We start from the raw sequence: 15,947 nt of genomic DNA on the forward strand, positions 1-15,947 counted from the left end.
AGTGCCTTGATTCCATGCCTGCAGCAAGGACAGTGAAGTCTGTGGGTTTAAGAAATGCCCTGGCCCCTAGCAGTGCTAGAACTCACAAGTACAATATTCTAAAAAGGTTGAAATTTTAGTGTTCAACAGTTGAAAAGTGATAATTTCTAAATTCCATCCAATTGTATGCATGTTACTTTGTAAAAATGTGTCTTCTTATCTGAGAATTTATAATCCCACTGTTATTCAGCCAAGTGAGACTTCCAGATAGATGTTAAACTACCTTGATTCATTTCTGCATTCTCAGAGATTAGTGCGTGCCAGGGGCATTGTGATTAAAATAAGTGCTTGCATGTTGAATGACAACTATGCCCTCATCCTTCCTTTCCTTTAATTTATGATAAATAGTGCCTCCAACCTACAAAGATGGGTTTGATGGATTCCATCTCATGCTTAGCTATCTATGGCTTTCCTTTTAACATTTTGTCTATTGAACATTGAGAACTCTTCTTTCTGGTAGTATGCTTTCTGAGTTTGAATTCCAATGAACCAGTGCACACAATGGAGTAAAAGAATGAATGGATATTTTCATTTTAGCATGTTCCACTGTAAAATAAACAAGAAAAAAATCTCACCCTCTACCTAGTGGTGCTCCATGGTTCTGGTAAGAGAACAAAGGATTTTTGGCGATATATTGGCAGAATAGAGGGTATTTGGAGTAATCAAATCACTTTCACTGCAGAAGTCCCTAACTCAGGTGAAGCAGTCCTGAGGACTCCTTCCTGAGAGCAGCAGGGTGTCCTTTTATAAGTATGTGAACCAACCCGTTCACAGTAGCTGCTCTTCCTGCTACAAACAGCCCATTAACTGTGCTGTGATAATTTTGCCAAAATCTAACTAGGCAGAGCACTGTAAATAAGGGGATATTTCCTTTCAGTTCTTCCAGTGACCCACAACCAGTGCCTATTATTAATGATTCCTTTAAGATTCATCCCTGGATTATTCAAGAAAAGCACCATGTCTTCTACATTTAAGGAAAGACCAGGCTGCAGACTCCTGCTCTGAATTGTTTCCTAGGCTGCTTTATTATTTACTGAGATTCCTGAAATGCAAACAACCCAAGCTTATCAGGCAAAGGCAGATCCCCTGAGCCTTTTATCATTCTGTCTGCAATTTTGAATATTTCCTATATAACCAGACAGCATACCAAATGAAGCTAGACTCTTTAAAGGGAAATGAGGCAATTGGAATGTCAATTTTATTTAGTAATATATTGTAAAAACTAAACAGCATATCCAGCTGATTGACAAAATCCATCCAACTGTTAAGGGCAAAACAAAGCCATCCCAAGAGGTACAGGTACACACATTTTTACTTATAGGCAGGTATTTAAAGAAAGCGAGAGGCAGACTATTGAAACAGAATACAACATCTGGAATTGTCCAACTGATAAACCTCAGAGAGAGGAAGGGATTAAGCAGCAAGGGTATCATGTCATGTTTTCTCTCTTCTTCTTCAATGAGCCTTTTAACTTCTTCCACAGGCTGTCTTTTCTCTTCAGTTTCTTTTCCATCGAAGATAGCATGGACTCTTTCTTGCGGATTTCCCTCACTAAACCGTGAAAGGCATCATCAATGCAGAATCTGAGGGCTGCAGAAGTCTCAAAGAAAGCACAGTTGTATTCTCGGGCCAGGCTCAAGCCTTCTTCTGTAGAGACCTATGAGAAAATATAGAAAGGGAAAGACTCTTAGATCCAAAAGTATATTTTCTACCAGGGCTGTGGACCTTGGCTCCATGAATAAAAAGTAAGATGTGAGATTTTGTTTTCAGGAGAGACTTTTACAGTTTTGAACTGGAATGACAAATGACAACTCATAATTTGAGATAGAAATTAATGATTAAAAATGGAACTGGAAATCAAATTTCCAGGCCAGAAATTAAGTAAGAAAGCATAGTGGTGAAAAGTCTGGTTTTAAATAAAAAGCTGCTAGATTTCAGTCTCTAAATAGCTTGGCCTTTTGAACCATTACTATTATGAAAGCATAATACCTCCCACCTCCGAGGCTGGTGATATTAGGGTTAAATGTGATCACTGATCAAGTGTACATGGAACATGCTGGGCATGTGTTAAAACCGTGTATATGTTTACTAGTTACAGTCTATAGCTTTCACTAAAATCAAGTAGAATTAAGTTGCTGTGAAACTTTTAAAAGCAAACGAAAATCAAAACACCACTCTCATGATAAGTAAGATTTCTCTATCTGAGCACTTGCAAGCATTCTTAAAACCCTAAGTGTTTTGTGCCCTGAACCATGCATAGCTTTTGTTACTGGGGTGGTCCTCTAGTGATTATAGACTCAGGCAGGGCCTGTGCATCCTCTATTATCCCTTTGTTGTCTACCATGTGCCTTGTGCGTAGATCACCATTAGAGGAATTAAACAAAATTATTAATAGAATCACCTGGGTTTTAGTAAGTATTAAGATGTAAGCATAAGTGATACGCAAATATTTAAAGAGTGGATTATATGCCTCTGTAGCTGAGTTCAATAAGTCTGCTCAAAATTTAGCACTCACAGTAAGGGATCAGATTATTCTCACTAGCTCTAAGAAAACATCAGTAAGGCTGTCTTTACTCTCTAAGTTGTTTGCTCTTTTTGCCTGTATTTATTTTCTGTAAATTACTCATATGTGTGTATGCATACATATATAAAATGTATTTTTTTATATATTCACATTTTTCTGCTAAATGGATGTGTGCAGTGAACTAGAAACTCCACCAGTCTGGAATCTTGAGTGACTAGAACTACAGTGAACAGCGTTCTCAGTTAATCCATGTTGGCTCTAATATAACAAAGAAAGCTAGTTTATTCTTTAAGCTGATATTTAGAGATTTGTAACCAGACATAAACTATCTGAACAGATACACTATACCTACTGCTATTAAGTGGTTGAGCTGGGATATAAACAGATCTATCTGATTCCAAAGACAGGTACTTTCTAGTCTCATGTATTAACCCTGTTAATCATAAGGTATCTGAATTCTCTCCTTTTGCTTTTATTCCTACCATCCCACATTTTTCAGGTGCACAGATGACTGGATTTGACTCTGGTGTGCTCCTGCACTGTGCAAAGGTGTATTTGTTCAGTTATGGATGTCTGATTAATTGTAAATTCAAGGGATGATTCAAAAGGAATTACCCATGCCATCCTGATACCAACCACAGCAATCCCTTTTTTTGAGTTTACATCCTTAGTATACTAACTCAAGAAATGCAGATAAAAGCAACCAAGTAAAGTTATTAACATTTTGTCTTACCAGTGTAAGTTTAAGAAGCTGGTCTTATTACCAAGTAGTCACAGGCACAAATCTTACCATCTGTTTTGACATTGAATGTGCTGACTCTTATTTTTCAGACAACAATCTTACCTAGCCAGAAACCAATGATACCTATTTTTTTATGTAGAAACACCACACTTCTGTACCATTTTCCACATTAATTTACTTTCATTAGGCTACTTGTATATAAAACAGCTTCAAAAATCTTTGGCTTGTACTGCCCATTAGCAGCTGGAGGGTAGATGGTAGTAATTCAGTTCTAGGCCATTGGTTGTGTTTTGGTTTATTCCTGTTGTCTTTTTATTCTGGGATTCAGGCTTAAAGAGCACCTCTTATCTGGGAAATGTTCCCATAACCTAGCAGGTGGGCAGGAGAGAGAGGCAGTTTGGCCCACATCTCATTGGTCAAAAAAGAGAGAAACCTTAAGTCAGTAAAGCAGGATGTATACTCAGTTCACAGAGAAGGATGGCAAAGAGAGGGATTAAAAACAGCATTCTAAAAAAATAATCCAATCTATCAACATCACTGAATGTAAACATAGGACTCTTCCCAATTAAAAATCATAGGTAAAAATGATCAGATCAGAATTTAAAATAATCACTTGTTTTTGAAATAGCTTACATGGAGGATATAAAGAATAAAATATGAATAGAAATTAATATTAAAAAAAAGCTGGTATACTAACATAATAGTAGCCAAACTAGAAAATAAGTTAAAAAATACCTAGTCTTAAAATGAGATATTAAAAATGCCAGCCTATCAGGAAGAAAGTACTCAAAAACATTGCCTCAGTTTTTAAGAAGGTAAATAAATAAAATCCAAAATTATAGTGAGGCATTTAAATGTATCACCTTCAGCAATTAAAAAAAAACTACACAAAAAGTCATTAATAAGGCTATATATAGGAGGTTCAAAAAAAACCCAATAAAATTGACCTAATTTACATGAATTAAGATACTGTTCCCAACAACTAAACAAACCATATCCTCAAGTGAACCTGGTGGATTTGTAGAAACTGACTATATGCTAAACTATAAAATAGCTTTCAAATAATTACAAAGAATAAAAATCACAGCCTATTACCACAGAAATGGAAGCTAAAAATTATTAAAAAAAAGGAAATTCTAAAATAGTTTAGAAAAATACTCCTAATTATAGTTAATAGGTCAAAAAGATATTACATGATAACTAGAGACTAGTTGAAATGAATGATAATGAAACCACCACATATCACAACTTGTAGGGTATCTAAAGCTTGCTTTACAACAATCTTTATAGCATCACTTACTTTAGAAAAGTAGAAACAAGTATAAAGTTGCAAATGCAAAAAGCAATCCTCAAAAACCCAACAAATTAAACTTAAAGTAGAAATAAGAAAATAACTGAAAGAAGTGAGCGAAATAGAAAACAATCAATAGAGATGATTAAGTCCAATCTGAGATTTTTTTGGAAAGACATTAAATTGATAGAGCCCAGGAAGGCATGAACAATATCAGGATCATTAAAACATTAAAAAATAGGTAATATTATGTTGTTGTTAATAATACTGACAAAGTTTGATGAAAGATAGATTCCTACCAAAACAAAATTTACCAAACTTATGTAAGAAGAAATAGGAAATCTGGATTGTTCCATTTCTCAGGCATGGTAATTTAAAACTTTCCACTATTAAGTCTCTATAACCAGAAACCTCTTCAGTGAGTGGCTAACATACACACATACACAAAAATGTTCATAACATTACCAGTAACAGCAAAAATCCTAAAAACAACACATATGTAGTGAATTTGACCTCCACAAAGATAGTTATGCCAGGTAGATTACATTCAGATCCTCCCATTGTTGTGTTAATATGGTACATCATTACTTTTTTAGAAGGTTTAACCATAATAAACCATTCTTTAGTATTAGAAATCAATATAATATATCCTTAGGGAGGTGACATAAGAGTGTCATTTGGGTGGTTTAAGTTACCTTTCTTAATCTAGAGGGTTGTTCAAATGAGTTCCTCTTGTAATAATTTATCTAATTCTATGCTTATAATTTGTTCTTTCTGTATATAACATTGGGGTTTTTCTCATTTTTAACACACATACACATACACAATTTTTGAGTTTGGTCATCTGACCCCTTGTCTCCTTTCTGTCTTTTCCACATATAAGTGACATCATCTGGTAACTGTCTTTCTCCTTCTGACTTCATGTGGCATAATCCCTTCTAGCTCCACCCATAATCCCTTCAGCTTGCTGCATGTGACATGAATGTCTTTTCTGATTGATTGCTAAGTAGTATTACTAAGTAATATGCCATTGTGCATATATACCACATCTTCTTGATCCATTTCTCTTTTATGGGATACTTAGGTTATTTCTATAGTTTGGCTATTGCGTATATTTCTGTTGTGAATATAGGAGTGCAATTTCCCTTCCATTTAGTGTATTTGTTCTTTTGGTAGGTATCTAGGAGCAGAATTGTTTGGCCATATGGTAGATCCAATTTTTACTTTTTTTTTGAAGGTTTTTTTTTAATGATTTATTTATTTATTTATACAAGCACTGGGTACAGTCAGAAGTGTGGGAGAGTGAGAGAATTCACCAGAGCGGGGAGCAGAGCAGGCAGAAGGACCAAAGTACACTGCTGAGGGGAGCAGTGGGCTGAGGGGAGCAGCAGATGGCAGGAGAGGTCTGCGTGCCATGTGGGACCCTACTCCGGTGGCCGGGGAGCAGCCGGGGATCGAACCGGTGCTGCAGAGGCTGCGGGCAGCTTCGCAACCCAGCACTCAACCACTGCACCACCGGGGAGGCCCCCAATTTTTACTCTTCAGAAACCTATACTTTCCATAAGGGATAGACCAGTCTATTTTCCCAGCAACAGTATAAAAGAGATCTGTTTTAAACAAATGCACTTTGATTTAGATGACTGACTACATTATCCTCAAATATAGAAGCATCTATTTAGTCAAGTATTTCAACATCTGCAGTAAAAAGGATTTGTGAAGTCTCTAGCTTTGGATCAAATCTGATCATGAGTTATCACAAAATTTAATCTGGTCACATTTTGCAAATGTTGAGAAAAATTTTTTCATATTATTTAGATTTCTGAAGTCAGGTAACAGATTATAGACTTGTATTATATTTTTAGTTGGCAGGTTCAATATCATCAGATTAAAAATCATTCCAAATTAAAGCATAATTTGATACAATAAATAACATTCAAATTCTGAAACCTTTGAATCATATTATGTGATAAAATATACTAAAGTGATACAGAAGAATAAGGCAAAAACAGGAAAATATTTGAATCCTAGTAAGAAAGAGGCAGGGAAAAGTACAATAAGCATGTTATTGGACTCTCCCTATTAAAACTCTGGTAAAGCTACAGCAGTTCAGGTAGTAGGGTATTAGTTAGGGCGAAACATACCAATATAAAGGAATAGAGCAACCAGAATCAAGGTTGACATCTCTATATGTGGAGCTTGATATATTATTGGGGTGACAATCCAAAAAGTGGAGAAATGAAGGTGCATTCAATAGTACCCTGACATTATCATTTTTTTATTTTTTGATGCATGGATATCATTTCTACCAGTGCAGAAAGGTGATTATTCTTTGGGAAGAATAGAGATGGTATTGTCTTTAACTAAATGAGCAATTTTTTACACATTTAAAAATTTACACTCTCTCTAAAACACACATATATTTGTGAAATGTTTCCTAGTGAGAAATATGTAAGCTTCACAAATTGGAGACATTAAACTGAAATCAAAAAATGATTTTACATATAAAGATTGTTATTGGAATCTTATGCAGCAAACAGTACCTTTAATAGATGGCATTAATGCATATTTTAGTACTCGTAGCAGGTTGCAGTTCATTTAACTAGTCACCATTTTGATAAGTAATGCAGGAGCCACGAATCCTCTATATCATAGCATGAAACATAAATGCATATATTTTTAGATTCATTATCAGAATATGAATTTCATTTTATTTAATTGAATAACTGAAATTTTCACATCTACGATAATGAAATCTAAATGGCAATTAAGCTTAGTAAAATATTTTATCTTTTACATTTCCTTAAAAAAACCTCATTAGATCAGTGACCTATTTTTTCTATTGTTTATGAAAAATATTAAAGTGAAAGCATACTTTAAAAATAAATTCCGACACTTTAATAAATTTCATAGATCACAAACCATAAATTTGTCCTACCTTTTGCTTTGGAATTTATATGTTATAAATTCAATGGAAGAACTTGAGTGTAAACATGTAAGAAAAAATTAAGTTCAACAAACATTAACTTATTAACTTTTTCAGATTCTGGGCTTTATGCTCAGTAATTATGGTCAGTTTAAATGTCATACATATTTGAACAGTATCACTGGGAATAATTTTGACTTCACTAATTTTCCTCTGAATGGTTCATAACCAAAGTAACATGACAAAAAGTAACAGCTTCTATATCAGACTTGAAAACCAGGGTAACTAACACATACTACAACTTGTCTATCCAAATCTCAAGTAAAAGTATATATATTTTAAATCATAAATATTCATTCACATCATATAGTAACTGCCAAGAAGCAACACAGTGTTGGAAGGATTTTAATTTTTAAACTCTTTCAAATTTAGGATTATCAGGTCTAGAGAAGTTAAGCATACATTTGAGGTCACACAATTAAATAAAACAGTCATCAAGTTCTACTCTCATTCCATAAATATTCAGGACTTTCCAGTTCCCTTTGCTAGTGATTGTCTGTCTAACATGTAGTTAATTATACTGATGTGAGGTGTTACAGCATAGATGACAAATAGCATAGGATGCTCTAATATAAATTTTACATTTATATTAAAGAAAATTTTAAATAAACATTGTAACTTAGGAAAAATATTTTAAAAGATGATTTTCATCAAGTTCTACTCTCATTCCATAAATATTCAGGACTTTCCAGTTCCCTTTGCTAGTGATTGTCTGTCTAACATGTAGTTAATTATACTGATGTGAGGTGTTACAGCATAGATGACAAATAGCATAGGATGCTCTAATATAAATTTTACATTTATATTAAAGAAAATTTTAAATAAACATTGTAACTTAGGAAAAATATTTTAAAAGATGATTTTGGTGGAGTGGAGAGGAACAATTAAAGCAAATATCATACTATTACTATGTACCCCTCTATTGCAAAGGCGGGAGTTTGTGATTGAAAGTGCCACCTGGAGGTCTTAGAAAGCATCAGCAGAAAAAATGGAATAAAGAAAATTGTTTCACACAAGTAATAGAAAATTCCTATAACCCAGGGGAGCCATCTTTTTAATATATGTGACCTTTTTCACCGAGGAAGATCACTGTGTAATATGCCAGGTACTCCCTGAAATGCCATTTTCCATCTGCCAGAGGAGGCATTACAGCACAGCCGCAGCTGCATGGGGGGCTGATGAGACTACTGGGGCCCAATGGCAAGCAGAGCCCATTCTAGCCCAGGGCCAGCTGCTCATAGAAAGCATGCCGTCCAATTAGAGTTCTAGTCCCCACAATCTGCTGACTTCAGGAGCTTCAGTGATCTTTATATCTTTTATCTTTTACTGAGCTTGGCAAAAATAAATTATTGTAAAGGTATTCAGGTAATGGTGGTTGTCTGGTAAGCTCTGTAATTCTTAGTAGCACAAAAGGATACTGTTCTGCTGTAATTGCTAACCTTGAGTGAGGAGAGATTGGCAGAAAGATGGGTCTGGCCCTTCCAGAAGCTTTGCAAGCAAATTATCTTTATGGTTAAGCCTACTGGGCACTATTAAATCATTTAGTGTATAGAAAAAATTCTTTGGGATTTGTTTTATATTTTTTTAATGTCTCCCTGTCTGTATTTCACTTCATTCTCACCCATGGAGTTATAAATTTTCATTATATAGCCTATATAAGTTTACCGGGAATCAGTTTCCTGGAAAATTTGAAACCAGAACATCTCATTTCTTGACTAGAGGGAGAAGTTGCCCAAATTTAGATTAATTTGTTTTTAATTTTTCATTTAGTCATATAATTGGTTTTGATTATTTTTAACAATAGGAGTTGCCTTGTTTCTCGCCAGCTCTAATTAAAGTGTTTTAGATGTATTTAACCTGATTGATTTACTTATTTAACCAGCAAGTTAGTTTTCTTTTAGAAGTAATTTTCATTTAAAGGTAAGGGTATAGATGTCATCTCAAACTCCTTACAAAGAAAACCAAAACAAATTGCCCCACACTCATACATAGGAAACTCACTCTTGAAAGACCAACAACTGGGCTGTAGTGCTCACCATCCCATTGTGCTCCCTCTGTCCTGCTATCTTTCTCCAATTCCTCTTTTCTAGGTGAGTAAGAAGTGTTCTCCCTAACTAGAGGTTCCACTAAAAAAATTTTTTTTTTCTTGGCAATTCCCTCAAACTTTTAGAATCACTTATTTTGGAGCCTCCTTCCCTTATCTTGGGCAAGGAGTACAAGTTTCTCTTCCCACCTCCGCGGTGGGAGAAGAAAAGCATTCCACACCTTGGCCTCAAGAACACAGATTCTGGCTCACCCTCCCACCACAACTGATCCCTGAAATTTTCCTTTGTAGACTGGGAACAGGGTAGGGAGCAGGGAAGGGTGAGAGTGGAGTAAATTAATCCAGTTGGCTTACCAGTGTTCTGGGACTGCATTTCCCACATGGAACACCTTGTAAGCCTTAGAACCCACAGCTTCTCTGCACAAATACTTCCATTTTGCTCTTTTCCCCATGTAATAATTTTTCATTTTTCTTCCCCACAACACTTCAAGGTCTATTCAAATTTCTACTGCCCACCCTGTCTATGGTGATGTCAGTGGTCTCTGTTTGTTTGCATCTGTCAGAGACACTATGGGCCTTACAATTTAGTTGCTCTATCTCAACCAGCACACTGCAAGGTATTGGAACAGAAACTACATTGTGTTTGTTTTAATCATCACTGTGATGATGCTCATTAAGTATTTGATTCTGATGATGGCAAAAACATCTCATACATAGTCACTGGTTACCACAGAGTCCATTATAATGAGTCCATCAGACTGATTGCAGGGCCAGGAGGCATCACGTCCAAGTTTATCTGGTCCACACTGTGAACTTTTGTCAAGAGCAAGGCTCTTGAAAAAACCAACTGCAATGAATAAGAGTATGATTTCTGAAATCAGACTATTAACATCCAAATTCTAGTTATACTATTGGTTAGTCTTGGACTTTTAGTGAAATTGAAGCACAAAAATGCTAAGCAACTCCCCATGTTTAAAATCCTACCTCATAGAAGTGTTGACAGGATTCAATGATCTTTTATTACATGAAAAGTAATTACATAGTTACTGGCATATTATCTATACCAATAAATGTTACTTTATTCAGTATCTGAAAATATTAGAGATTTTCAACTCCTTTGATCATACTTTGGCCTTGCTTTACTTTTTTCTACTTCTCATCATGACTTCCAAACTCTGTGTGATCTTATCTCTGTCCACTTCCCCAAGCCTTAGTACACCTGGTCATACAGCCCCACACATGCCCAGTACAATCGTCCTGCCTACAGATGTTGATACAGGTAGTTTCCTCTGCCTGGAATGTGCTCCCCCCGGTACTTTCCTCACAGTTTTCTTTATATCATTCATGTCCCACATTAAGTATCACCTCCACTGAGATACTGAGCTATACTGCATATTGCCAGTAATGGTATCTCACTACTCTGCCTTATATCTTTTGGGGCTTATAATTACTCTCTGAAATCATCTTACTAACTTGTTTATATATTTGTTTTCTATCTTCAGCAGTATAGTGTAAGCTTTGTAACGGTAGGGTTCATTGCTGTACCCAGTCCTCAGAATACTGACTGGTTCTGAGAAGGCACTCAATGATTGTAGGACTCCCTGAACCTTGGCTGTAGGAACATAACGGTCCTTATCAGAAAGAGGACCGTTAGTTGTCACTTAACAGAATAGAAAACTAAAAAGGACTGTTCAGGTCACCACTTACCATGGTTGTAGTTAACAATGGCAGCATTAATAAAAGGTATCTAACCCCCTATTAGTGATTCTTGTCTTTCAGAGAAGGATGCCTTCCTCTGAGACCTGAATGATAAATAGGTTGATGGGAGGAGGTTGTGTGTTCCTAGAGCAGGAAGGAGTCTCAGATAGAAGGATTGACAAAGGCCTTAGGCAGAAGAGATAATGGCACTTTTGTAGGATCATCAGTAGTTAATGTGGATTAGGCCAGAAAATGAGAAAGGAGTGAACAAGGGACACAATCAGACTCATGAAATTTGTTTACAATCCATCAATTGAATAATCAAAAAAAAAATATTTCTTGGATGCCTACACTGTACAAGGAAATGTAAAAAGTTTTCTTTCCTCTACTGTTCTGGACAGCTACAGATTGAATGGACAGAAAAGCAAGACATAATAAATTAAATGATGTGGCCAATCCTTCTGGGGAACTGGATGGTAATGGCTCTAGGGTAAAGGGTTTAGACTGCTTTGTACAGGAGACATTTGAAGTCTCCAAGGCCTTGTGCTTTTCATCCAAGAAGCTCTGGTATGCTGGGGGGGGAAAGGTTGCCATGGCAGCCAGTAGTTGCTATGAGGGGAAGAAGAGAAGGTTAATGCTGTTTTGCTAATAGCAATATCTGGGCTGCTGGTTTGAATTTTTTTTTCCCTAAGGACTTTACTTTTAAAATATCTTGTTAAAATTATACATCAATAAACATAGGCAGTACAGAAAATATATATGTAGGTATAAGCACACCTATATGTATGGTATGTGCCTAAGGCTATCTTCATATATTTGCACTTATAAATGTGTGTATTTTATGTATATTCAATGACTAGTTCTAACTAATTTTTAAGGAAATTAGCTTTGAATAGCTAAATTGTCTAAGTGGCCGGCAATTTTATTATTTAAACACCAAAATATATTTCAATGGTTATTACATTCATAAATTTATATTAAGTAAAAATAGAAATAATAACTTATTTACTGTGCTTCTAACACAACAATTATAATTAAGTAATAAATTGCATTACTGTATAATGTCTGGATCCCCTGCAGAATATAAGACCACAAGGGCAAGGAACTTTACCTTCCCAACAACACCTTAGTGTTTTGCACAGGAACTATGTTCAGTAAACATCTTTCCTTTGACTTTGTCAGGTGGGTGAATAAGTAAATAGAAAGGTCTCCAGGAAGGAAACAGCCATTTACCACAGCAAAGTTTCTCCAGGAATTAACTAGAGAACTCAGAAGAATCTCACTTGAATTGCTGAAAACCTTAAGTCCTTTCAATTAAATCTCCATGCAATTCATTTTGAATGTCACAAATGCTAGAACATGCGTACTGCACATTCTATAGACAGAAGAGGAGGGCTGAGTCCCGCTGCTTCCTTGGATGGAATCTCAGATAACAGTGCAATTCTAATGAGCCAGAGGTATCAGGAATTCTTTAAGCTTATGGACAATTTATGTAGTCTTTAGGATTATATTTGGAAAAGTCATTTGAAAAGAATGACCCTGACCAAAATAAGTTTGACTATGAAGGATAGGCTTCTCCCAATTAATGCTCAGATATCTGTCACTTTAAGGCAAGTGGAGCTAAAGTCAATCGAGGTCCTATGGGCTTCAAAAGAAACTGGTACTATTGCCTTAAGGAATGGGATTACCCAGACATTAGGTCATCTCCAGCAACAAACTTTTAATTAGAGAAATTCATTTATGGCAGTACACACATATGAAGAGACAGTGCATAGGGCAGATTCATTTTGGTGTGAAACACACTGGAAGAAATATTCTGAGAAGGTGTTTCTTGGGGTGGTCAGGCTTGAATGGAAATGGGGAAGATAGGATGAGAGGTTGTTGTCATTTTGCTCTCATAGAAAGCAACTGAGGAATGTGGACATCTGTATCTGGGGCTTTGACTTTCTTAAACTCAAATTTTGTAATAACAACAAAGAACTCAAAAAATGAGCAGAGCATATGAACAGACACTTTTCCAAAGAAGACAAACAGATGGCCAATAGGTACATGAAACAATGTATTCATCTCTTATTATTAGGAAATGCAAATCTAAACAGTTATGAGATAGCACCTCATGCCTGTGAGAGTGGCTACTATCCAAAATCCAATCAACAAATGTTGGAGAGGAGTGATGGGAATGGAAATTGGTGCAGCCATTATGGAAAGTTGTGTGGTGATCCCACAAAAAATTAAAGAAATTTTCATATGATCCAGTTATCCCACATGTGGGCATTTATCCAAGGGATACAAAAGCATTAATTAAAAGAAACATGCACCACCATGTTCACGAGAGCATTAGTCACAACAATCAAGAGTTGGGAACAACCTCAGTGTCCATGAAAATTTACTAGGTAAGGAAGATGTGGTATAACTTTACAATGGAATACTACTTAGCTACAACAAAGGAAACTGCCATTTAAAACAACATGGATGGGTCTAGAAGGTATCATGTTTAGAGAAATGAGAGAAAGACAAATATTGTATGATTTCATTCATACGGTGCATAGAAAATCAAAGCAAACAAGTGAACTAAATAAAACAAAATGAAGCTTTTAGACTATAAAACTAATTGGTTACAGGAAGGGAAGAGGGATAAATCAGGTAAAAGGGATGATTATTTGGTGAAGGATAGAATTGGACTTTTAGTGGTGAATTTCATGTTGTATATGCACAGGTTGATAGCTAATGATCCACATTTGAATCTTTTTTTTAAAGATTTATTTATTTATGCATACAAGAGCTGGGGCATAGGCCAGATATGGGGGGTGGTGAGAGGATCCACCAGAGATAAAGTGGGGAACAGAACAGGCAGATTGACCAAAATACACTGCTGAGGGGAGCAGAGGGTGAGTCAGGAGAGGTCTGCTGCACCCTGTGGGTAGCTCCCTGGCCAGCCAGGGATCAAACTCGTGCTGCAGAAGCTGTGGACAGCTTCATAGTGTGCTTAACCCCTTGTGCCACCAGGGAACTCCACCCACACTTGAATCTTGTATACGGTTATAATGATGTTACTTTTCTAAACATTTATAAAAACCATGTTCCTTTTATAATAGAATGTATATCAGCAAGTTCCCATCCCTTTGGATGTGAAAAAGTCATATGGCAATTCAATTGGCTGCAGAGACGACAGCTTCTAACTTACAAGAACCCCTCTGTGGTCTCAGAAACTCCTTCCACTTGTTACCTCCAAGCCCGGTCTCTCCCAGGCTGGGCCCCGGGCCCACCAGCATGAGGAAGGCAATCTTGACAAGTCTGTTAAGAAGCAGTGTCCTGAGACTGCATCTCCCAGGGAGCAACACCTGTTTTCTCTTACACATCCTGGTGGTGTCAGAGCACAGAGCAAACAACACTATCACTTCAGTGCCTTGCCAGCTCACTGACATTATCTGCGCACCGTCTTCAGCAAAGCTGCTGAGAGCATCATCTATGTTCGTTGAAACAGTAGGTCTCGCTAAAGCACAGGGGAGAGAGTGTCCCATTTACAACGGTCTCTGAAATCTAATGGCCTGAGTTCTAATCCCATCTCTGCCACTTAGCAGTTGAGTTACTTAGCCTCCCTGACCCTCGCTGTCCTTATCACAATGGTGTTTGAAACAGAAACATTAGGGAGAATGAAGAATCTCATGCTTTTGAGATGTGAAATTTGGAGATTTTTGTGTATTTCATTTCTTTGGTTTTGTTTTATTTTTCCTGCTACATTTGACTGACTTGTCTCTGCTTAGAAATCATGCAATCTGGGGCATCCCTGGTGGCACAAGGGGTTAAGACGCAACCTATGAAGCTATTATCCCCCGGCCAGGGAGGAACCCACATGGCGCAGCAGACCTCTCCTGTCTTGCTCGCTGCTCCCCTCATCAGTGTTTTCAGTCAGTTCGCCTGTTCTGTTCCCCTTTCTGTCTCTGGTGAATCCTTTCACCCCCCACCCCATGTGTCTGGCCTGTACCTCAGTTCTTGTATGCATAAATGAATATATCTTTTTTTTTTTTTTTTTTAAAAAGACATCCTGCAGTCTGGATAAGTGAGTCTACTTCTAGTCTTTACAAGGACAACTAGAGAGTGAAATAGGAGACTTATCAGTTATTTTACTAGAGTGGCTTCATTCCCCTATCTTTCTTCAGAATGGTTGAAGCTGCTTTGGGCATATTTATTGAATGTGCCCTAAAAACATTGTGCCACAACCACAGCTCCTTTCTGCTTTATTTGCTCCAAAAGTAGCCACAGTTATATTTAGCTAATGCAATCACTTTTTCCCCTGAATTCGTTGGAAGTATGGATACTGTCAGAGTTCTCTGACTATGTTTTCTCTTACCGTCCTCCCCTAACAAGGCTTTACCATTGCCTGTTAACATCCATTGTTGATTTTATTCCTTTGTCTTTTCTCCTCACCCTTTTTTATTCTTTATATCTTCACAAGTCTACATTTTACTAAATCATAGGCTTTACTAAAGCAATCCCCAGACTCTACTTCATGAAGTATATGTGGAGCCCTGAGATCAGGTGGGATTTCTGTTTGTTTTGTTTTACTTATTCAGTGTTTTATTAGTTAATAATTTTCTTACTCTTCACTAAGGGTAAATTTCATTG

At 36.5% G+C, this 15,947-nt stretch overlaps 1 protein-coding gene across 1 annotated transcript in view; it reads right to left on the minus strand.

Annotated features, from left to right (window-relative positions):
- Nucleotides 1-1,468: 1,468 nt before the first annotated feature.
- The window catches only part of RIT2 (Ras like without CAAX 2), a gene marked incomplete at both ends in the record, with an annotated part of 346,669 nt that continues 332,190 nt past the window's right edge, over nt 1,469-15,947 (minus strand). Inside the window, one exon of the mRNA XM_084252173.1 lies at nt 1,469-1,696. Coding sequence (XP_084108299.1) covers nt 1,469-1,696 — 228 coding nt within the window. The remainder of the gene's footprint in view (nt 1,697-15,947) is intronic.

The sequence above is a fragment of the Talpa europaea genome, assembly GCF_964194135.1.
Source record: "Talpa europaea genome assembly, chromosome: 13".
In the NCBI taxonomy this organism is placed as follows: Eukaryota; Metazoa; Chordata; class Mammalia; order Eulipotyphla; family Talpidae; genus Talpa; species Talpa europaea.